At 34.0% G+C, this 23,495-nt stretch overlaps 1 protein-coding gene across 3 annotated transcripts in view; it reads right to left on the bottom strand.

The window, feature by feature from the left end:
• Positions 1 to 23,495, bottom strand: part of Ccser1 (coiled-coil serine-rich protein 1) — a 1,107,714-nt gene that overhangs the window by 966,203 nt on the left and 118,016 nt on the right. For all 3 annotated transcript variants that reach the window (XM_005374255.2, XM_005374256.2, XM_005374257.2), the window contains exon 4: positions 4,137 to 4,230. In XM_005374255.2, the coding sequence (XP_005374312.1) occupies positions 4,137 to 4,230 (94 nt within the window). The remainder of the gene's footprint in view (positions 1 to 4,136; positions 4,231 to 23,495) is intronic.

Raw genomic sequence — 23,495 nt, 5'->3', positions numbered from 1 at the left:
ATTAGAGGCACTTGTACAGTCTTGTGTTTAGGTAATATGATCTGCATCTTTCTACCAGTAGAACACAATCAAATGACTGCTTTTTCAAAGATGGCAGTAGACTTTTTTCACAGTTCTCCTTACAACTAGCCAATCCTTTCCAGAAAATAGTGCAGATATAAGAAAAAAATGAAGTATATAAAAAGTCTTTAAGGTATTTTCAACTGCTTGTGATACAGAATCCTTATGAAAGGATACTTTCTGATAAAGTTTATTAAGAACTTGCACTACTTTCCAATTTAATACACGAAAGAGCTAATAAAAATTTAGAGAAAAATATTTCCAAAATGAATTTTACTTATTTATGTCTTTCTCAGTTTACAGAAGTTTTTCTCTGGATGATTCAGTACCATTCAAATTTTTTTAAAAAGCATAGAGTAACACATTGCAAACAGATTAAAGCTGCATTCCCTGCTGACATGGACAGGGATGTTTGTGTCTGTGTTAAGTGGCTCCACACCACTCTGCTTGATGTCTCTGTCAACTTCTCAAAGCTCTTTGCCTGTTCCCTTGCCTTTGGGCTAACAGTTCTTGCGCAACACAGCTAACATGCCTAATTGAAGCAACTTCTCTTCTAAGATGTGACTGTGATTTCCAGTGACCTTAGAAAATACAGGCCCCAATATATCAGAATTATGTGTAAAATTAAACACAGCCAAGTTTTGAAAGAGTGAAAAGAACCATATCATGTCATGTTAAGAACTATGTAAATATTGGCTGAATATATTTTGTTAAACAAATTAATATTTGCTTCCTCCACTGTAGTTGGGATATATTAACACCTATTTCAGAGAACTACTGGGATAACTTGATGAGATAACATATTTGAAATACTTTTTAAACTATAAAAGTGAATACAAATGTGTGATAGGATTACTATCACCATCATCAGAACAAGCTTGCCATCTAATGGCAACCAAGCAGATAACAGGTACCCTAACAGCAGAAATGATAATAACACAAGATGAAACCCACAAAACGACAAGTTGGATCACAATTATGTCCTTACTATAATGATACCACAAGAGTGAATGTATTGCAAGAGAACATTGTGCGAATCTATCACTACTCCTTCTGTGAGCTAAGTGTGATTTATAATTTTTGTAGTACGAACAGTAAGTAGGTACAAAATCACAAAGCTACAATTTAAACCCTGCCTCTGCCATGGACTATCTCCTTAACCCTGAAACAGAAATAATGTTCTTCTGGGTCTCTATTCCTTCATCAATCATGACAGAACAGTAAATAATACCTAAAACAATCACTGTGAGTACAGAATGAGATAACCCAATGAGGTTATAAATTATATATTTTTGCCTGTTTGTATGGATTGAGTATTTTTGAGACAGAGTTTCACTATGTAGTTTAGGCTGGCCTTGAACTCACTATGTAGTGCAGGCTAGCCTCAAACTTTCAGGAATCTTCCTGCCCCTGCTTCCTGAATGCTGGGATTGAAAGGGGGCACCATCATGCCTGGTGTAAGTAGTATGTAAAAATAAAGCAAGAATTGAAAGAATCTTATGCCTCAATTCAAGCTGGGAACAATACAGATGCTTCAATAAATAAATATAATTTAACTGACATTTCTTGGCTGATGTGAAAGGCAGACATACGAAGTGATGCCCATAACAGGGAAAGGTAATAGAACAGCCAGTGATAAACAAAAGTTTCAACGTACCTAGGGTTTTAGAGTGTTTATGCAAATTAATTTTATTAGCACAGAGAATTATGGTGATTAAACATAGAACCTGAGAGTCAGAAAAATTTTGCTTGCACCTAGATAGTACATCTACCAACTGTAATACTTTATCACTCAAAACCCCAGTGTTCTCCAACACGAAAAGGATGTCATTTACCTCTTTGAACTCTCACTTAAACCAAACAAATGTTATTTATTATTCTGTTGTTTTGTATTTAATGTTAGAATCTTGTTTGTTTGGAAATAAACAAGCAAATTTAAATGCATACCTTGTGGCACTTTATTCTTAAATTTCGACAAACTGTAAACTTTAAAAATGGCTGAAATTTTTAACTGAGATTGAAAAGAATACTAAAATTGTCAGGGTCAGATTATTATTGTACCTCAGTTATGTCATATTTTACTATGTATAATTTTTCAAATAGTACTAGATATAGATTTTCAACATTTATTATATACCAAGCATTGGACTGAGTATTCTACTGTGCTTTGACTTATTATTTTTCACATCAAACTAATGAGATAGGTACTATCATTGCCTCCATTTGCACATGAAGAAGGGAAGCTGAGAGACATGAAATAATTTGCTCAAATGTACATAGCTTGGTTGGTGGCTGGTATTGGTCTAAGTCCAGGGTTCACATTTTAACCTCTATGCTCTGCATCCAAAATTGTGCCATTTGTTTCTGCACTTCACACAGATTAAGGATGCTTTACACATTCTTTCTGGCATGGTAATATCAGAGCTTGTGGAAACTCACAATGAAATTTTTAAAATAATTTTCCCATGTGAATGTTGTTGCAAATCTTTGTGCATTATCACTTATATTATAAAATCACTAGGGCTCCGTCTCACCTCTTCACTGCCATTATTGATTAAAAATTACTAACACAAATCACCACCTCAATTAATAAGCACAAGAGAAGTTCCTCACTCACAGAATTTTTACAATGCTTATTCATCAAATTAAAATAATTTAACAGTCATCTAATTAATTCCTAATTAATATCACTGGACCATTACTTCCCCATTAGTATCTAGAAATATCAAGAGATACTGCCCTAAGTATTTTTAGAAAAAACATGCAAAATCAATAACACTACCAGCTTCAAATTTCTTAATTTAATCCTCCAAATAAACATTACATTCTTTTATCAAAGAACACTACATAAGTAAAATATATTATCCATAAGTAACTCATTTACAAATAGTAAAAATAAAATTTAATATGCATAGCAGAATGGCTTCCCCTTTGAACATTAGTGATTTGCTTTAATAAACAATAAAATTTTTAAATGAAAATAGAAATTAACTCTCTGTCCAAGATATTGCTATTTTAAATTTGTAATGGTATTTTGGATAGTTGACTAATATCAAGAAAATATATTCATGTATTTAAATGCATTGGTTTTGACACAAAGAATTGTACCATCTATCCTAACCAAGTGCCTTAATTAATGTTTAAATTATTTAGTACCACAAAACATCAATTTTTAAAAATGTAAGGCAGAATTTAGACAATAAAATTTAAATTCAAAAGCACTTTTAATAATAATCTATATTTTGTCTTTAAAGAAAATAAATAAAATATAAAGTACTATTATTTTAAGGAATTCAATAGGTTAATTTTTGTCCCCACATACATATATGGAGCTAAGTATTTATATTTTAAAATTATCCTTTGCTCTTTGTGGACTATCAAACAAAACAGATTGCTATATTATCTGTACTCTTTTAAAAGTACTTCAATTACTTCGAAAATCTTCACAACTAGATTAAAATAGGAAGGATGTTATAACTTTTTCAACTGTGATTCCATGGCTCCTAGAATCCAAGCAGTCTTCAATCCATGTCTATTGCCCAGTTTTAATAATGTCCAATAGTCTGTCAATCTCACTGCGCCCTTTCCCTCCTCCATACTCTTTGCTAAAGCGAATCCCAGATGCCATATTGTTTCATCCACATACATCTCTATAAAGGATTTTTGTTAACAAAAATAAAACAGAACACCAAAATAACATCTAACAAAATAATCTACAATCCATAATAATGCAATCCTTAAATTTCTTTAGCTCAGAAATGACCCTTTTTAATTTTTAGAATGCTATTTAACTTTATTCCTGAAGTGCCATGTAAAACTTTTCCCTGCCCGTGTCCCTCTGCCATGCTGCTTGTGTCTAGGAGCCAGCGAACGATGGACTGGAACTGTGAGCCAAAAGAAACCATTTTCCTTACAGCAGTGGTGTTAAGCATTTTAAACCAGCCATGGAAAAGTGACTACAGTGGGAACTGACTTCAAAGACTGAACACAGCTTAAACAGCCTACCTACTTTATCACAGACCACTAATTAGCTAGAATCAGACTTGTATGATAGTATGAATCAGCTCAACACTAACCTGAGGGGTGAAGGTTCTGTTCCTCTAAAAATTCTAAATCAAGCATTAAATCATCTTCATCCAGTTCACAAGATCCCAAATTATTTAAAACATCCTGAAAGAAAAAGCAAAACCTAGAGTTAGACTCAAAAGCACGGTTGAACTGAGGAATTGCCCATATGAAGAAGCCAGGAAGCAGAGAAAAGGCAAAGCAGCCAGGCAAAACATTAACTGAATCTCAGAATTTATTTGGCTCTTAGGGTGACTAAAAGTATCAGTCCAATAAAAAATTTTAAGAATTATTCAGCAAATGCTTAATCTAATTATCAGCTCTTTAAAGAGATACTCTACATGTGTTACACATCTTAAATATATACATGATACAGCTCAATGCAAGTGCAGAGGAGCTGGGCTCAAGGATATTAAAATGTAGGAAAATACTTCTTTTATGAGGAACAAAGGAAAAGTTCTTTTAATGGAAACTTTTAATGATCACAAAAATAAGAATATACTTATGGAAATGTTCAAAAATTATATATTTTATTGTAAAGAGAAAAGAATAAAAACAATAACAAAAAAGACAAAAACAAAGCAACATAAAAGCAATAAAAACATACACAATTACAAAACAAGATGAGGGGCTGGGGATTTAGCTCAGCGGCAAAAGCGCCTGCCTGGCAAGCGCAAGGTCGTGAGTTCGGTTCCTGGTACTGGAGAAAAACAAAAACAAACAAACAAACAAAAAAAAAATACAAAACAAGGTGATAGGAAATTAACAATTGTTATTATATTACACATTGTTATCTTCAAAGTGGTTACTCAGATAACCAGATCTAGGTATGTAACATTGATCAAACAATTAAATATTAACTGTTCCTTTCAATAAACCAATAGAACTTAGTGGTATAATTACCTTAGATATGTTATTTCCCTCCTTTCTTTCTTTCTCTTTTCCTCAACACAATTGTTCTTTCCTTTTGAGCAGGATCTTTTCCTTTCACAATACCTATTTCACCTTTCAGATTTTATTTACTCTTTCAAGTTCTTACACTAGAGCGGGCATATAATGTTTACACATGTGAGTCTGATATATTTCACTTCTAAGTATGGTCTCCAGTCGCATCCATTTACCTATAAAAGCCCCAAGTTTATCTTCTTTATAGCTGACTAATGCTCCACTGTATAAAAATACCACAGCTTTTTTATCCCTTCCTCAGCTGATGGGCATTTGGCTTGTTTCCAAGATTTCACTATTACAAATTGCACAGTTAAACATGGGTGCACATATATCAATGTAGTATGATGTCTACAGTTCCTCTAGAAAAATACCCAGGAGACTAGCTGGATTGAATGGGATCTCTAATCCTAGTTTACTGAAGAATCTCCACACTGATTTTTACAGTGGTTTCACCAGTCTACATTCCCACCAACAGTGGACAAAGGTTCCTTTTTTCCCACAGCCTCTCCAGAATTTGCTATGGGTTGATTTCTTGATGACAGCCATTCTTTCTGCAGTGAGATGAAATCTCAGGGTGTTTTAATTTGCATTTCTGAAATGACTAATGATGTTGAACACTTTTCCATGTATTTATTTGCCATTTGTATTTCTTTACCCAAGAAGTGTATATTCACCTCAGATGTCCATTTTTGGATTGGGTCTTTGAATTTCTGGGGCCTGATTTTTTTTTTTTAATTCTTTGTATGTTCTAAATATAAGTCCTTTGTCTGAGAGACAGTTGGCTAAAACTTTTTCCCAATTTGTGGGTTTTCTTTTCATCCTGTTAGTGATTTCTTTTGATGTGCAAAAACTTCTAAGATGAGATTCCAGTTGCTGATTCTCTGAAGTATTTCCTGGGCAGTTTGGTTTTTGTTCATGAAATTTCTGCTTACTCTTATGTCTTCAAGATTTCTACCTACTTTCTCTCCCAGTAGATTTAGTATTTCCATTTTAATAGTTAGACCTTTGATCCATTTTGACTTTAGTTTAGTGCATGGTGATAGACATGGGTTTAGTTTTAGTTTTTAGCATGTTGAAAGCCAGTTTTTCCAGCATCATTAATAAAGAGAGTGTCTTTCTTCCAGTGAACATGTTTGGCCCCTTTGTCAAAGATAAAGTGGCTGAATGTGTTTGTGGCTGTGTTTGCATCTTCTAGTCTGTTCCATTGATCTTCACGTCTGTTTTTTTGCCAACACCATGCTGATTTTATCACGGTATCCTTGTAGCATAATTTTGAGTCAGGGATTGTATTGCCTCCTGCCTTGCCTTTGTTGCCCAGACTTGCTTTTTCTAATGTGGGTCTCTGCTGGTTCCACATGAACTTGAGGAATGTTTTCTCTAGATCTGTGAGGTATACTAAAGGTATGTTGATTGGGATTGCATTGAATCTGTACAACAATTTTGGGAGTATGGCCATTTTCACAATGTTGGTTCTTCCTATCCATGAACAAGGAATATCTTTCCATTTTCTGAAATTTTCTTCTGTCTCTTTTTTTAGAGTAATGCAATTTTCACTGTGTAGGTCTTTTACTTCTTTTATTAAATGGATTGATTCCTAAGTATTTCAACTTTTTGGATGCTATAGTGAAAGGTATTGTTTCTCTAATTTGTCTCTCAGTGTATTTGTTGTTTGTGTACAGGAATGCTATTAATTTTTGAATGTTGACTTTGTATCCAGCTACACTACTGAATTTATTTATTAATTCTAGGCATATTTAAAAGTTATATATATTTTTAAAGACAATTTTCTAAATGAAAATTTGTTTTTTCCTAATATTTACATTTCAAATCCATGTAACATTTTATGATATTCTTAATAAACTGTTTCTCAAAAAATTATGTATACCACAGTAACTGTGAAAAATTAATTTTGAAAATTTTTGGAAGTGGAGATCCAGTTATGATCTCAATAATTTGTTTTAGAGTAAAAGCAAATTAGTAATTTTCTTCGGAGTTAAATAAATAGGAACAATAGGAATATTTATAAATTGATAAAAATTATTGCCATTCATTATACAATAACACATAATTGCTGAAATAATTTTTTCCTTCTTTAAAGAAGGCAAATAGCAAAATAAACCTGAAGAATACACAGTATTAAGGCTTCAGGGAGATAGGGATATCCTAGGGATTATTTAAGGAGGAATAAAGTCCTGATTTGATAAAATGAATGTATCAAGAAAAGTCAAAACAGCATGTAGAAATTAAGAATGAAATAATGAAACTGCAAAAAGTAGGACGTCGAAAAAAAACCCTAAATACTAAATGATACCACAATATCTTGGTTAACATTTCCAATTGATTTTAGTGCTACCATAATTTATGTTCACAGAAGTAAATATTCATTACTAAAAGGTTAATGATACTGTCAAATGGATACTGAATACTTTAGTTCTTGGACTTAAAAAGATGATAGAGCTTTTAAATAAATCACTCTTACTTTAACAAATAGAATTAAACATTATTAAACCTCAGAAATGTAAGTGATCCATGATTAGAGCACAATGGTTTGAAAAATGATAAATATTCTCAAATCTAAGTGCTTCTTCTTAACAACAGTAACAAACACTGAAGTATAAAGTCAACTGTCTATTGGAAGCTCTGTTTTCTACTGTGACAGACACAGACAGGAAAGAAAAAACTACATTCTTGTGCATCAAACAGACGTTATGCAATATATGCAATCAAAGAGAAGCTGCAACACTAGAAATGCAAAACAGAAGATCAGAGTAAAACAAAATCAATTTAAAGATGTGGAACCTTTTTTTTTTTGGTTTTTCTCCGGTACCAGGAACCGAACTCACGACCTTGCGCTTGCCAGGCAGGCGCTTTGCCGCTGAGCTAAATCCCCAGCCCAGATGTGGAAACTTTTAAAAGGGGTGATTTTGTAAAGATATTATTATTAGTGTTTCTTAAATACTATCAAAAATGAGAGAATCTTCATCTGATAGTCAAGAATATATTGGCGTAGCAAGCAAAAAGCAGTACATTTTATTGTAAAAGAGTAGTAAATTAATGAGCTTCAAATTAAATTAGATAATTTTACATGTGAATTGTAATTCATTTTAGCTAAATTTTTAATTTATTTCAGCTGAGTTCATTACAGCTGTCCATCCAAAATTCATAAGAAATCCTAACACTCACCTCCTTAAAATCGGACTATACAGTATTTAGAAATGGAGCCTGTATCAGGAAATTCGGGGTAAAGTGGTGATGTGGGTGGATCCTACCCAGTGTGATTAGTCTTATCAGAAGAACAGGTACCAATGTACCCAGCACCCAGAGACAAACATAAAGACAGAAAGAGAAGCTTCTGGAGAACCCAAATCTGTCAACAACTTGATTTTGGACCACCAGGCTCCAAGGCTCAATTAAAATAAATTTCTATCCTTTAAACCACTCAGCCTGTGGTAGTTTGTTATGGCAGTGCTAGCAAACCAATACAGTCAACAGAAGTTAAAGTGATGAAGGCTGAAACAAAGGAAATAAATGAATGCAGAAATACGATCATCACCTTTTATCAGGCCCAGTAAGGCCACCTTACGCATTGTAAAATATGATGACATAGTTTTCACACAATTCTTACCCTTGACTTGGGCCCACCCTACTCTGCCAACTTATAACACCTAGATTCACACAGGAGGCAAACTCACTGTTCACGGTTGACAGCCCAAGATGTGCATACTAACCAAGTGTGGAGGCTGGGGCCCTTCCTGAGCAATGTGAATTTCCTGATGATCCATACTACAGGATGAGAAATACTGTCCACACAGAGGCCACTGGTCTCATTGTGTAGCCAAGACAAGTCTAAGTGAATTTGAAAAAGAGTTATAATAGTGAGGCATATGGTTCTTGGCTCCAGCAGCTCCCAAGGGCCAAAGGTATGCATAAACTTTTAAGGATGATTTGTTTAGCATCTTTTAAAGTTTTACAGTTAATACATCCATCTACCACTTGAAAATAAAACAGGATTTTGTTTTTTTAACAGGGAAACACCATCTCGGCTCTACTATTCCAACATTTTTAGATAAGAAAGTTATATCAGGGAAGTAATTAAATTTGGAAAACTCACTTATTGTTCTCATTTTATTCTCATTTGAGGGTCACTCTTAACATTTAGAATAGCGTGGTTACATTCATCACTGCTCTAGATGAACTGCTACTAAAATGCACTCGATCTAAATTGCCTTGCTTTGATACGTTGCTTACAAGGCAACTGTCTTAGTGTAGTACAGTCTTTGAAGCTGGTGAAACCTCATAATAAAATAAAACTAGATGTGTCAATGTGAAATTTGGCAGAAGACAGTAAATATAAACTCACACAAGTAAAGTATGTATTTTTCCAGATCTCCTTATAAAACAGGCCAAAAGTGTCAATGTTGCTTTTGCTCACAACCAGCTCTTATGGGCAACTGGACACCTAGCTACTTATTGTGCAATATCTATTAGCAAGAAAAAATTAGCATTCCTTAATCATTACTGAAAAGGAAACAGGGAGGAATGGAAAAAGAAAGGGAGGGAGGGAGGCCCAGAGGGATGAAATGAAGGAGGGAGGGAGGGTGAGAGGAAAGGAGAGAGGCAGGCAGGCTGCTTGCTTCTGAAGCATCTCTTTGTTGCTAGAAAATGAGACTCATCTGAAAATCTTGCTCTGTTTTCAGAGGCAGCTAAAGAAACAGCCCAAGTGGGGTTATCAGATAATAATCTCTGGTAACCCGATCACCAAAAATACAATCCATACGCCTAAGTGCAACAATTTGATTCCTTCAAAGGCTGTGAGTTAATAACACTGAAGGAGAGAAGTCAATATGGAAGATATAAAAATACTAATAACCAAAAAAAGGTAGAAAATATTTTCTACATATTTTAATAAGTAGCTAATCATACTATATTTTATTTTTCTAGTTATACAGACATTTATGAAATATAGGCATGTGTTTCTTTCTGTCTTTATAAGCAGGGCCTTGTAGGTATTGTAGTGATATAAGAAGCAGTTCTGTACCAGGAATAGAAGGGACTGATCAGCACCCACACTCACACGGTCAAGTGCAAAGGACTCAGCAGTTAATTCACAGTAATGATCATAGTCCAAATATAAGAGGCACAATGAAGTGTCTCAGGCATTTGATACACTGGCAGAATGCAGAAGTGCAGCGATAGCTAAGCACAAATAGTCCTCCATCTCCTTTTAGAAACATGGTAGATAGCGCTATATAATAATAATGAGTCTGTGAATTTTTAATAATGCTAAAATACCAACTCTTTATATCATAATAACAGGAAAATTATTACATGACAGAGCAACTGAGACAGGAAAAATCTCACTCTGTAAGACGACAATGTATTATTGCACAAAACCAAAAGCTATGCTCAAACTTAAAAAAATGCCTAAGAACATATAACAAGAAGAGTTAAATTGTTTTAAAAAAATGACAGCATCTTGGCTTTGAATTATTCCTAAATGAACAACAAATTTTCAATTACTAGACAAAAACACATGTCTTTAACAACTCAGAACCTGCCAAATTGAGTAATGGTTTTCTTTTGTCTTATAAGACTAGTATGGTTACTGCATCTCAGGGAAGTGCAAAAATAGACCTAGGAATTTGTGAAATTTGAGAGAAGTATAAAATTTTCTCATCTACAAAGTGGACTAAGGAAAAAGATGAAAAGCAAATGTACAAGCCAAGTATTCGCACATATGTAACTAGATTTTGGGCAACCAAAATTATTTGCTTTAGGAACATTGCTACATGTACAATTTTCGTCTTTCAAAATGGTTTACAGAAAGAAAACTTGACATTTGTAGTAATGTGGATGAACATGGAGATTAGGTTAAATGAAATAAACCAGGCACAGAAAGACAAATAACAAGTGGTCTCACTTATATGTGGAAACTAAAAAAGACCAGTTCTTAGAAACTGAGCATAGAATAGTGGCGACAAAAGCATGAAGGGTGCATGAAATGAGCAGGTGTCAGTCAGAGGCTACAAAGCACCATTTAACAGGGACTAGAGACAGGTGTACACCATGGTGATTATAGTTACTAATACAGCAGTGTATACTTGAAAATGCAGATAGAATATTTTCACTACTCAAACATGTAAGCTGATGGATATGTTGATTAGATTGATTTAATTGTATCAGAAAAAATACACATATAAATACAAGAAAAAAATGACCATTCCTTAATTATTATTGAAAGGAACAAAGAAAGGGAGAAAAGAAGGAATAGAGGGAGGAATATATATGTATATATATTGCACCAAAAATGTCCATCAGGAAAAGAAAAATTTGTATAAATATTTTAATATGAAATTTATTGACCCATCATGAAATTGATACAAGATACCTTTGGCCTCTACAACTACAAGAGGTAATCAAAGTGGTGGCCTTTAACTTCCAGACATTTATTAGTATTGTGAGTTACATACATTTTTGAGTGACTTTGTATATGTATATAATTATCATATACCATAAATGTACATATATAATCACATTGAAGACCATCAATGTATGTATAATTGCATTGTATATCATAAATAGATATAATTTTTGTCAAATTAAAAAATGATGATCATAAAATCACAAAAAAAACACACATCTGCAAAAGGAAGAAACTGACGTAAGCATTTAAGATAAATTGATATGGTAGAATTTGACAGTTAAGCACATGTGTAAATGAAAACAAAAAATAAACATCTGTAAAAGAAAGAAATAAACAATAATTTAAGCATTTAAAATAAATTAATATTGTAGACTTGATAATTTAACTACATATTGAGAAAATTTACTTATACAAAATTGAAATTAATATTTAAAGAACACAAAAATTTTAATACATATTATGATTTATTGGCATATAAATATATGTGAATATTTTTAGAAGACATTATTATTTATCCAAAAATGCTATTAGCCAATTTATAAGATTAGCAAATTGGATTCTAAGGCAAGCACAAATATTACTAAGTGTTCTCTAGACATACACTTAAAAATCTTGTAGCAATACTGACTACTCATGCAGTCTCCCAAATGATTTGATGTCAGATGTATAAACTCAATAATTACTAATGGAGTATTTATATATTAATTTTCTAAGCTTTGGAGACCTAACAGTGAACCTAACAGGCAAGTTACATGTCCTCATAGCCCTATGGATAATTTTATTAGTAAAGAAAAACCAATTTATTTTAAAAGTGAATTAAAATAGGTGTTATCCTTTTAAATGAATCTCTTGTGTTTGGTTACTATAAATTCCCCAGAGCCCAGTTCTTACTGACTGAAATAATAAAACTGAATTTCTGAAGCTGCAGAGTAGAAAAAGAGCTCTAGTCACTCCATTAAGATGTAACCTTTCCATATGGAGTGTTTTAAAGTATTCCATCAGCTGTATTCATCAGCTTCATGGTGAATAGGCAATTTTGATCCTGCCAAAAACACAGAAAGTTAAGGTATGTCAATCCAGAGGTACTGATTTAAAAATAAATAATCCCATCAAAAAAGATTTTTAAAATAGAGAATCTAAGATATATTTGTTAAACAAGTGAACATAATGTTAACCATAAAGCAAATTAATACTATCTTGGCAAACACAGCAGCTATAGTACAAAAAATATGGGAGTTTGGGAGTGTGGACAGGTTCTGCATAATTAAGATTCAGGTATTATGCTAGGATTATCTTAAGATATAGAATACTAGTGATTTATGAAATGAGATTGATGAATAGCTTATTGGTTTGTAAGTTAATGATTATCATTATTTCTAACACAGGAAGCAAACATATCCAAAGGACATTTACTGTGTCAGTCAAGGTGTATATAACACAGTGTATAATGAGAAACCCAAGAAAGAATGGGATTTTTCAATCTGATCTCCTACAATGACCTAGCCACCAAACCAACTCTGTCAACTGAAGCAAATCTTAAACTCCCTGATGCTTTTCCATGAAAAGAAATAGTAGAATGGATATTCTCTGCCATCTATCCAAGTCTAAATTTTACAATCTCTAAGACAAGCTTTTCCCCATGATGATACATGGCACAAGCCATAGATGGACAAACTGCTAAGTCTGAGAACAATTTCCAAGAATTTCTTCACTTTTGACAGCAACAGCAAGTTTGCAGAGCTCAAAAAACCACTCTCAGGAACCGTATTTCACAGGCAGGATCACAGATCTCACAGAAAGCTACTGCAATTATGATTATGGCTTGCTGTGAAGAAAGGATATAGGACAAAGGGGGAAAGCCCAAAGGAAGCAAAACATAGTGTACCTTCACAGAGTAAAATACAGAGCTTCCATTTACTCAAGACATGATGCCCTTTTGGCATCGATGGGCAAAAACGCACATGCGGTATTATCTATAAAAAGAAGCTCATTTGGACTTCACTGACCACAGTTGTTACTGAGGCTTCATTACACAGGAATAACTAACTGCTTGCATAGTTGATCTCAGATTCCAGTTTGACTGCTATTGCACAACTCAAAGCATCCATGCAAATCATATGGCTGAAATTACTTGAAATATTTTTTTAAATATATAAGCATTTTTTCTGTGCCGATATTAAACTCAAGGTTTTCACACTAAGCTACACCCCAGCTCTTTTTTGTACTTTAATTTTCAAGGCAGGGTCTTACTAAGTCACTGAGGTGCCTAAGCTGAAGTGGAACTTGTGCCTAAGCCTTAGTTACCCAAAAGGCTCAGACTACCAATACCACCACCATGCTCAGCTAAGAAAAAGTATTTTAAAAGAGATTCCACAAAAGAGTAGTGGAACAAGTAATTTGTTATGAAATTAAATGATTTAAATGAATTCTAGATATCAAAACTAATATGAATTGAAGCTAAATTTATCTTTGCACATATAATAAATTGTTAAAAACATTTAAAATGAGTATAAAGTTAAATGAAGATATTAGTAATACTATCACATCAAAATCTTTAAAAATAAAGATCATTAATGACTATGATTGCATAAAGTGCTCTCTTAAAATGTATTAAAACTCATAACAGTAGATTTATTTAGTTAGTACTTATTTTATAAGGGAGAAAGAACCTATTCATCATTTTCTCACATAGGCTACATCATATATGTGTCCTTTGAAATACTGTTCCCTTTTCCGTTAACTATCTTTTGAGATATTGAGCACGCTTACCACAAGTACTAGATCTTATTCTGGGAATTTCTCTCATTTTTATACCATACAGTATGTATCCTCATTTCTTCAGAAGTTAAAGCACCATTTCTTTATTACAAAGGTTTCCCTCACATCATCTCAACTCAATCACCAATCCTGCCTGATTCTCTCGAGCATGTGGATTCTCCACAAGATCCCATTTTTCTGCTCTTCCTCTTAGATTTAACGTGTTTCAACTTCTATGTGACCATTCACCTCATGGGGAAGGATTTCAATCACCTATTCCCAAGAGAGCTGACAAGTTCTTCAAACTGCACTTTGCACAGTTATCTGATATGGAAGACTCCTTGTTTCAGAAACACAGATCAACAACTATTTCTTATAGATAGACACATATTACCAACTCCCTTAGGATTTTTAGAAGCATGTTTTGACATGAAAACTGTCCCCTACAAATCTCCTACACTAACTCATCCTGATCAGATATCCCAGGAAATGCACCCATCAGAATAGGAGTATATAATGGAAAGGGGCTGGTTTTCGGTCACTGCAGAAAGCATATCTGTTTTGCAGAATTTCTGAATTCAGTGAAGTCTTTCTGCCAGCAGGAAATACATTTGTATTGAGTTTAAGACAATGAGGTTTTTCTCATTTTACTCCTTAGCACTGTATAGCTTGATATAACTAGTAATAAGTGTTCATTTTGTTTACTCTTATTTCTTATTCTCCTTATAATATCTTTAAATTCTATTTCTAGAATAGAAGTTATTGTTATCTTTAGGCAAACATTTATCACTTTCTCTTTATCTTTGGAATTATTGCCTTTCATATTGGCAATACGCTTTATATACAAGTTCAGTAAGGGGATTTTGAAAAAGTATTTTGAATAATAAGGATTTCAATTTCTTTATTTCATATATATTCAAAGAAGTATATAAACATGAAGTATACGACATATGGCAACATATTAGTATATATATTTTCCTTTGCCTAAGATCTAAACCAGGGCCCAAAACATGCTTGGCAAGCACTCTCCCCATGAGCTACATATGCTGCTCCATATAACTTGTAACTGTGGAATAAATTACTCCTCCTTGTAGGAACTTTAATAATTTGTGTTCAATCGAACAAAACTTCATGTCTCAATGTGTTCTAAAATTTTATGATGTGCTATATGGTCAATAATAATCACTTAGACAACTACATCTAAAACCAGGTCCCAATTTATAATACTAAAATATGTGTTGAATCACTAATGTAATTTGCAGATGCAAAATCAAATACATTTTCTTAGGCATATAGAACATTAAAATGTAAATATTACAAGTGAATAAATAAGTAAATGAATAAATGCATGAATAAATCAATACAAAATATAATTGATAGACTAGGAAGAAATAAAAACTAAATAGCAACACGAGGGGCTGAGGATTTAGCTCAGCGGCACAGCGCCTGCCTGGCAAGTGTGAGGTCATGAGTTCAATTCCTGGTACTGGAAAAAAACAAAAACAAACAAACAAACGAACAAAATGAAATAGCAATACGAATGTAGGGATGAAATAAAAACAAGAGTGACAAAAGAGAATCAAACTCTAACAACAATTTATTCTACATTCATGATCAAAATAATTTTAGGAGCCTTTTAAAATTAAAAGCAATTATACAGAGAATTTCCAAGCAACTTAATTTTTCTATTTCCTGTTTCCAATTATATTTTGTTAATATTTTTAAATGTTCACCTCAATTAAAATCAGATCTCTGGGGCTGGGGATTTAGCTTAGCGGCAAAAGCGCCTGCCTGGCAAGCGCAAGGTCGTGAGTTCGGTTCCCGGTACCGGAGAAAAACCAAAAAAAAAAAAAAAAAAAAAAAAAACAACAACAAAATCAGATCTTTTATGAAATTTTACAGTGAGATATAGAATATTATTTTTTACATGTTAGTTAACATATAATTACAATTATTATATAATTAGCAATATTTACACTGATAAAAAGTTTTCTCTGGTTATTTGGTTTAATTCCACCTTTAAGATATTTTTTTGTTCAACTAATTAGCAGATTTTGATATGCCAATGCTTCTTCTGAAGACTAGTGCTTCTTTGTATTTACATATTACTAGTATAAATCCATTTTCCAGTAAAATCATTCAGAATTCTGCAACGCAAATTACATACAACTTATTTACCATTTCTAACTAATTGCAGTCATGCTGTACTGTGTAGAGTTCACTGATAGTTTGGCACGTGTCCAGATTTTGGATGGTAAACCATTTTATAGTTCTATATTTCAGTTTAAAATTGAGATTTTATTACTTAAGCATGAATGCTGGTGGGTAGAAACCCCTCTCTAAAAATTAACTTAAGTCTCAGATTATTTTATAACTTCAAAAACAATGTATTTATGAATAAGTGTCAGTGAGATATCTAAGGTTGGACCCAACCTCAGTGAATGCATGCAAGAAGAGTACTACGAAACCATCAGTTGCCTATTCCTTCACCCTGAGTAGTCACAGGCACATCACTTCACTGCAAGGACCATGGAGATGCTGTGTATGAGTCACTTTGCACTGCTGAAAAAAAAAAAAAACCTGACACCTGACACTTAAAAGAGAGGTCACTTTGGCTCAGGCTCAGATGTTCAGCCCTGGTTGGCTGGTACTAAGGCAGAAATGACATAGTGGAGGGGCACAGTGGAGAAAAACTGCTCAACCCACAGTGCCTAAAAAACTGAACAAAAAAGCAGCAGCTGAAGACAACAACACAACTTTCCAGGTCACATCCCCAGTGACAAACCTCCTCCAATCAGGTTCCAACTCCCAACAGCACACCCAGCTCTAAATTCATCAGTCAATAATCCACTCATAAGTACAGCACCCTCATGATCCCATTATCTTCTGAAAATACCACTCCTGATCACATGACGTATCTGGGAACATTCTAGAACTAAAACATAACATTTTCCCCTGACCCCCAAAGAGCTCGTGTCCAGCACTTCATGCAAAATACATTTATTCCAGCTCTAAAAGTCACCAAAGACTTAACAGTTCAGTATACTAGGTCCAAAGTCTCCTCTGAGACTTAAGTCAAACGCTTAGCTATGAGTGCCCATAAAAGTCAAAAGAAAGTTAAATATTTCTAACAAACAATGGCACAGAGTAAACATTCCTACTACAAAAAGGTACAGCAGGGGGATAGAAAGACATTGATCCAAAGCAACACTGAAAATCAACAGGTAATTTTTAAGTCCTGCAGCTCCAGCACAAGGGTTAGCCCATATGGCTTCTCGTTTGGGTTGGCTCTATTCACTTCCAGCAGTTTTTACAGCAGATATTCCTAAATCTCCAACTTACTAGGATCTCCATGGCAGCTTTGGTTTCACTTACACAGCTCCTGGCATCACCCACTCAGAGGCATATGGCAGAGACTGTGACCCTGTCACACCTTTTTTGCCTGCCCTCCAAATGCTTCTTTTGAAATCTGGATGGAAGCCTCCATAACCTTATAAATCTTGCATTCAGCACGCCTAAAAACCAGTACCGAGGTCTGTCGTTAGTTAAAGCAGTAGCCAGGCACACATGGGACCATAACTTCAACAACTGCTTAGTGCTTGGATAGCTGAACTCAGAGAAACATTTCCCTAGGTGGCCCTGAATAAGCAAAATACCGTGGGGCTCCTGATTCTGACTGAAGATCTGGCTAAAGGCAGCCACCAATACTCATGCCATGTCCTGATTATTGGGATACCTGGGAATGTCTTTCATCTGGTTAATTAGTCTTCCATTTTTAAATTCAGCTTCATATGAGATCTTAGGATATGGGCAAAATGAAAACAAGCCCTCTGCCACACAGAAAGTTATGCACGTGGCCTCTAGTCCATTTCCCAAAACAGTCTTCATTTCCATCTGAAACATCACACACATGGTCTCTACTTGATGCATTCCTATGAGCATTCTGCTTTCTGAGTTCTGACCAGAATTACCCATCAAGGTCTACATACAGTACTCTAGGACTTCTCTAGCTTGCATGTTCAAACCTTTCCACACTCCTCCAAACTAGTTCTGTAAGCTTCTCAATCATAAATTCTGGTACAGTCATGACACCACCTCATTCTTCATAACAATTTTCTGTATTAGTCACTTTCCCTTTGCTGGCACAAAATACCTGAAACCCACAGTTTAAAGGAGATACTGACAGGCAGCTATGAACTTATCAGTGGGTCAATCCACTGATGAGTACAGTCTCCCCATGATCCAATGCTCTCCTGAAGGGCTCACCTATGAAGATGTGGGACTTCTGAGGGACATTTTAGATATAACTCATAGTATGATGCTTTTCGCGGAGGTGGTTCTTACAAATGTTTAATGAGTGCATTTTAATGTATATCATCACTGCCCTGTTAGCTTAAGAACTCTTAAGTTTTCACCTCATTTCCTCATAAAAGTAGGGCATTATCTTGGAAAGAGGAGTAAATGCAATAATTTATCTATAATTTTTAAGTTATTGTCTCATCCTTCAGGAGGTCACCTCTATTAACACTACAAGGTAAATCGAAGACAGTATGAGTCTCTATACAATTTTTATGCTTCATTTGTAGTATGCTTTGGAAATGGATTTCAGAAATCTCACTGAAAGAGCCAAAGCACCTTTCTAGTTACTAGGGTCATCAAAATGTGCTCAAAGGCTTTTCACTTCCATGCTGTTGTGGATCTAAGCCTAGTTGACTACAAGAGGGATGGAGAAATATAACAACCAGGGTGTTATAATCAACAAGCACTGCATAGCTGGTTATCATTGGATCTCTCAAGTAAATCAGCCAAATTGTAATGATTTACTTTCTGTCTGCCTATAGCAGTCACAAACAACCCTACCTTCACTTTGGGTGCAGGTACAGGACAGTTTTCTGAAGGGAGGCAGAATTCTGTCCACCTAGGAAAAGTAGTAAGTGTTTCAGTTGTTTTAATGGAGCAAATATAAGGCTAACAGACTGTAAAGGGAATTCTGCTCAAGAGGAGTACTAGCAACAACTGCACCATGCTCAAACTCCCAATGCTCTATTACCAACTTTCCAATTCTTCCTCATTAAGAAGCTATGAAGTAGACAATGTATTGTGTGGTTGACCATTATTCTGATTAGCATATCTGCTACCAATTCCTGTAGACTTTCATCAAATTCTGTTAACCCACAAGGTTTTCATCCACTCTTTTTCAAAATTAAACTATCTGTAATCTTTCCATTGCTATAGCCAAAATGTTAAATTTTGAGGCTGTACTAGTGGCTAAGCAAGTGGTTTGCCTCTCAGAGATTTTTGAAATAGTCTCTCAAGGGAAACCATAGTGAAGGATCTAAGGTTTTGCTTTAATTGCAAGCTAACAAGTTAACCTGATGAAATCTGTTGAATGCTGGCAGAAGCAAAAACACTCCTGAGTCAGAGACAAAAGGCTTCCCTCTTAGAGTTATAGCAGCATCCAGAGTTTCTGTACAATCTTATGCCAGCTGGAGCCTCAATTCCTCAGTACGAAACATGTAAAGAGAGACAGATATCATCTGTACATACACTGAGTGTTGTTACAAGAGTGGAATCATGAGCTTATAAACTCATACGTGTTATACTGAGTAGTAAATAGGCCTGTCCTTTCTTCCAAAGAGAGACATTGTTGCCCGGTCAAATGTCCTTGAAATGACACTGGCTTTATTCATAGAAATGGAAAAGTGCTAAATACTCATGGAGAATTATCTCTGATCAAAGCTTTAGAATGTTCTCAATAAAATATGCATCTGCTGTTCCACTGTTTCACATGTTAAAAAATATATAACAAATTAATTTCTCAAAGCCATTAATTGCAAAATAAATGATCTAATTAAAATAAAACAAATGGACATAATTTTCATGGGAGAGTATACTGAACAATATTTTGGTTAATTGTAGATTCACAGTACACAAGTGTTTCCTGTTACATGAGTTACTTTTTCACAGAATATTTTCTTCATCTCAACTATACTGCACCATATTTAGTTCCACAAGAGTACAGTGATTTCTATTACTATATGGTGTACACACTAATTCCTCTGCATTTAAGATTTCTTCTCTGTTCATCAAGCATCTCTAGAAAATCTTTCCTAATTATGGAGATTATGTTTTCATGCCAAAACACAATTCTGTGTATCACTTAGAGTAATACATGATAGCTTTCACCTGATACGTCTAGTTTTCCTTCACTACCTACAGGCAGTAATCACAAACACACACACACATGCACACATAAACACACACTCACCCTGCACATCAGTGAATGACCATGAATTGAGAATGAGATATTTGTGTGTCTGGTTTGATTTAAAATGCCACATGAAGATCAGCGGACTCTGAAGGATTCGGTGCTGATTGGACAGAAGGATGGATAGAAGAATGAAGAGTAGTGCAGCTTAGTAAAGTCTGGGTCCTTATCATCTTATGCCTGGAGAAGGAAACAGTTTGTGATTCCTTTTTTTTTTTTTTTTTTTTCATTTCTCTCATGCTGTTCCACAAACAGATGATGTCATTTAAGCATCAAATGTGTCATATCACTTTTCTTCTCAAAAAGTATTAATAGCTTCTAAGAATGTAAAAGGCTGATTTCCAAGACTCTTGGCACAACATTCATAAACCTATACAATATAATCTCAACCTAGCTTTTTAATGACCTACTAATACTCCACACCATGCTTCTCTCATGTTTCTCTGTATTTTCACTTCACTATATTAGTTTTTCTCTCAATTCCTATTGTGTTGTTATTCAAATTACCCTCCCCTATTGCTCCATTTGAAGTAAGTGACTCCATTTTCAAATCTTTATTAAGCAAATGATCCAGACCAACCACAGAATTATGGAGTCATGTATTCCTCAGATTGCTAAGTTTTTATTTTAAATTAAAATATCTTTTCTCACAGAAGAACCTTGAGCTCCTTTCTGGCAGAAACCAGGTTCCCTAGTCCTTTGTATTTTAAGAAGGTGTACTACAACTGAATACTAAAAGCATGTCCAAAGATTTCAACAAAATTACTGATAAGAAGTTGAACAAGAGATTCATATAAACTATGACCAAAAGTGTGGTATATTTTTACATAGAAATATTATAGTAAAAGTCCCACCACCACTGAATGTTGTTGTGGCTACTGGGAAGTCCGGAATCCAAATTAAAATGTTTACCTTTCATGGTCATTTTAACTTGGGGAAAGAGCCAGAAGGCACATAGTGCCAGATCCGTGAATTAGGTGGATGAGGACACACTGTAATATTTTTACATGCCTCCCTTTCCTCTGGATGGCACTCCATGCAATCAGCACTCACAGAATTTTTAATCACACCTCATAATGACACTCACAAAAGGACTTCCAGAACTTCAGAAAATTGCAAGAGGTGGGTAAGTGTGTTCAAAATGAAGGAGAGTATTTTGAGGAGGATTAATGGCAACATGTACTTTATCATAAAAATTTTAATTTAAACATTCACTATAGGTTTTGGTCACCACAGGTACACAGTAAGACACCAATTTACGAATGAGTTCCATTCCAGAAGAATGTTTCTAAGTCGGATTCATTCCTAAGACCAATACAGTGAGTCTTATATGCCTTGGACACAAATATTCAATGTAAAACATAAAAACACACACACAAAAAAATACAGTAAGTCCCCAAATGCACTGAACTACTGTGGACTTCCACACTGTACAGTAAGCACACAGAAGCACACTGTGACACTCTCCAGCAGACACATGGGCCGCTGCCATGGTTTTCCCGCATCTATGAATGTTCATAATTCGAGGTCTGTGTATCCGTGAAAGTTCACAACTCAAACGTTCATCATTCAAGGTTTTACTGTACATACTTTGAAATGTGAACAGGCTCACACAATGACTTTTATGATGTATTTTTACATTTTTTCTTTCAGAAATGTATTTTGCAGTAGACTGTTTATTCATTAGTATTCTAAGTTAATTCAAGTCACATTCTTGTTCAAGGCTATCAGATTGTTTAAAGTATATGGATAAGTGAAGTACTGTAAAGACAAGTTTTCACATGGCTCTCATCAATTACCAAGGAAACTGTTGGTATCACTTTTCCTGTGATATGACCCTAATCTTAGTACCTTATCCAGATCTATTCATCCACAATGAAAACAGGTTGAAGTGGATGATCTTTAAGAACTCATAGCTCTAAATCATTCCTAATTATAAAGTTGATGATAAACAGTATTTTGTTGTTCTTGTTGTTGTCATGGTGCTTTTAACCTCTTTAATATTTGTTTTCTTCTTTGGCTAATTATTCAGGAAACTGGTTACTATTTATTTTTTGTAGGGATAAACTCTAATACATATTTTGAATAATGATGTTATATCAATATTTAAGTTTAAAATTAAAACATTTAAATTGTATGTGATGATTGAAGGAATAGGAAAATATTTATAAATTAATTTAATTTATATATACAGTTACTGATGCTAAAATAATTAAGAAATATAGGATAGAAAAACTTAATTTTGAAGGGCATATTATCTCGATATATCATAATTTGAGATTTAAAAAAGACATTATAGGAATTATTTTCTGGATAGATAATGGATTTCCTGAGGTAGGATTGCTTTAAGGAGGTTAATTAGATTTATTTGCTCCCACCATCTCCTGAAAAATTGAAGACATGATCACATAATATATAAAAATACTAGCAGCTGTACCTTGTATGATGCTAGAAAATCAAATTAAAATTGGACAGTTATTTTCAGGCAAAGTTTATGATTGTTTTCTGTAATAGCTTGTAGCTCTTAATTCATAAAGCTCTGTAGCCAGCTAATAAATGTAACCTCATGAGCTGTATGAAAATATCTAACAATCACTAAAAATGTTAAGCCACTTAAAACCAATGTTAATGCTGAGAAACACAATCTAAATAATTTATGAGTCAAAATTAAACATTCCACCTCTGGCAATTTCACACACATCAAACATAAAATAAAATATATAGTAAAAATAACAGTAAAACATATTATGAGCCTTAAATCTGCAGAATCAGTTAAAACTATGATTGAAATGCTATGCACATTGGTAAGACTTTTAAGTAGCTTCCATAAAAGAAAAAAACTCTGAAAAGCTTTTACACTTGAGAAGAATGGTTTAAAATGGGCTTTCTTAAAATAATGTGTGCCATAGTCTAAAAAATACAAATATAGTGATTTTTATAAGTACATCTCCCACTAGACATAGTAGCTAAACT

This window comes from Chinchilla lanigera, unplaced genomic scaffold, assembly GCF_000276665.1.
Source record: "Chinchilla lanigera isolate Chin_1 unplaced genomic scaffold, ChiLan1.0 scaffold00004, whole genome shotgun sequence".
Classification (NCBI taxonomy): domain Eukaryota; kingdom Metazoa; phylum Chordata; class Mammalia; order Rodentia; family Chinchillidae; genus Chinchilla; species Chinchilla lanigera.
This window is presented reverse-complemented; position numbering and strand designations above follow the sequence as displayed.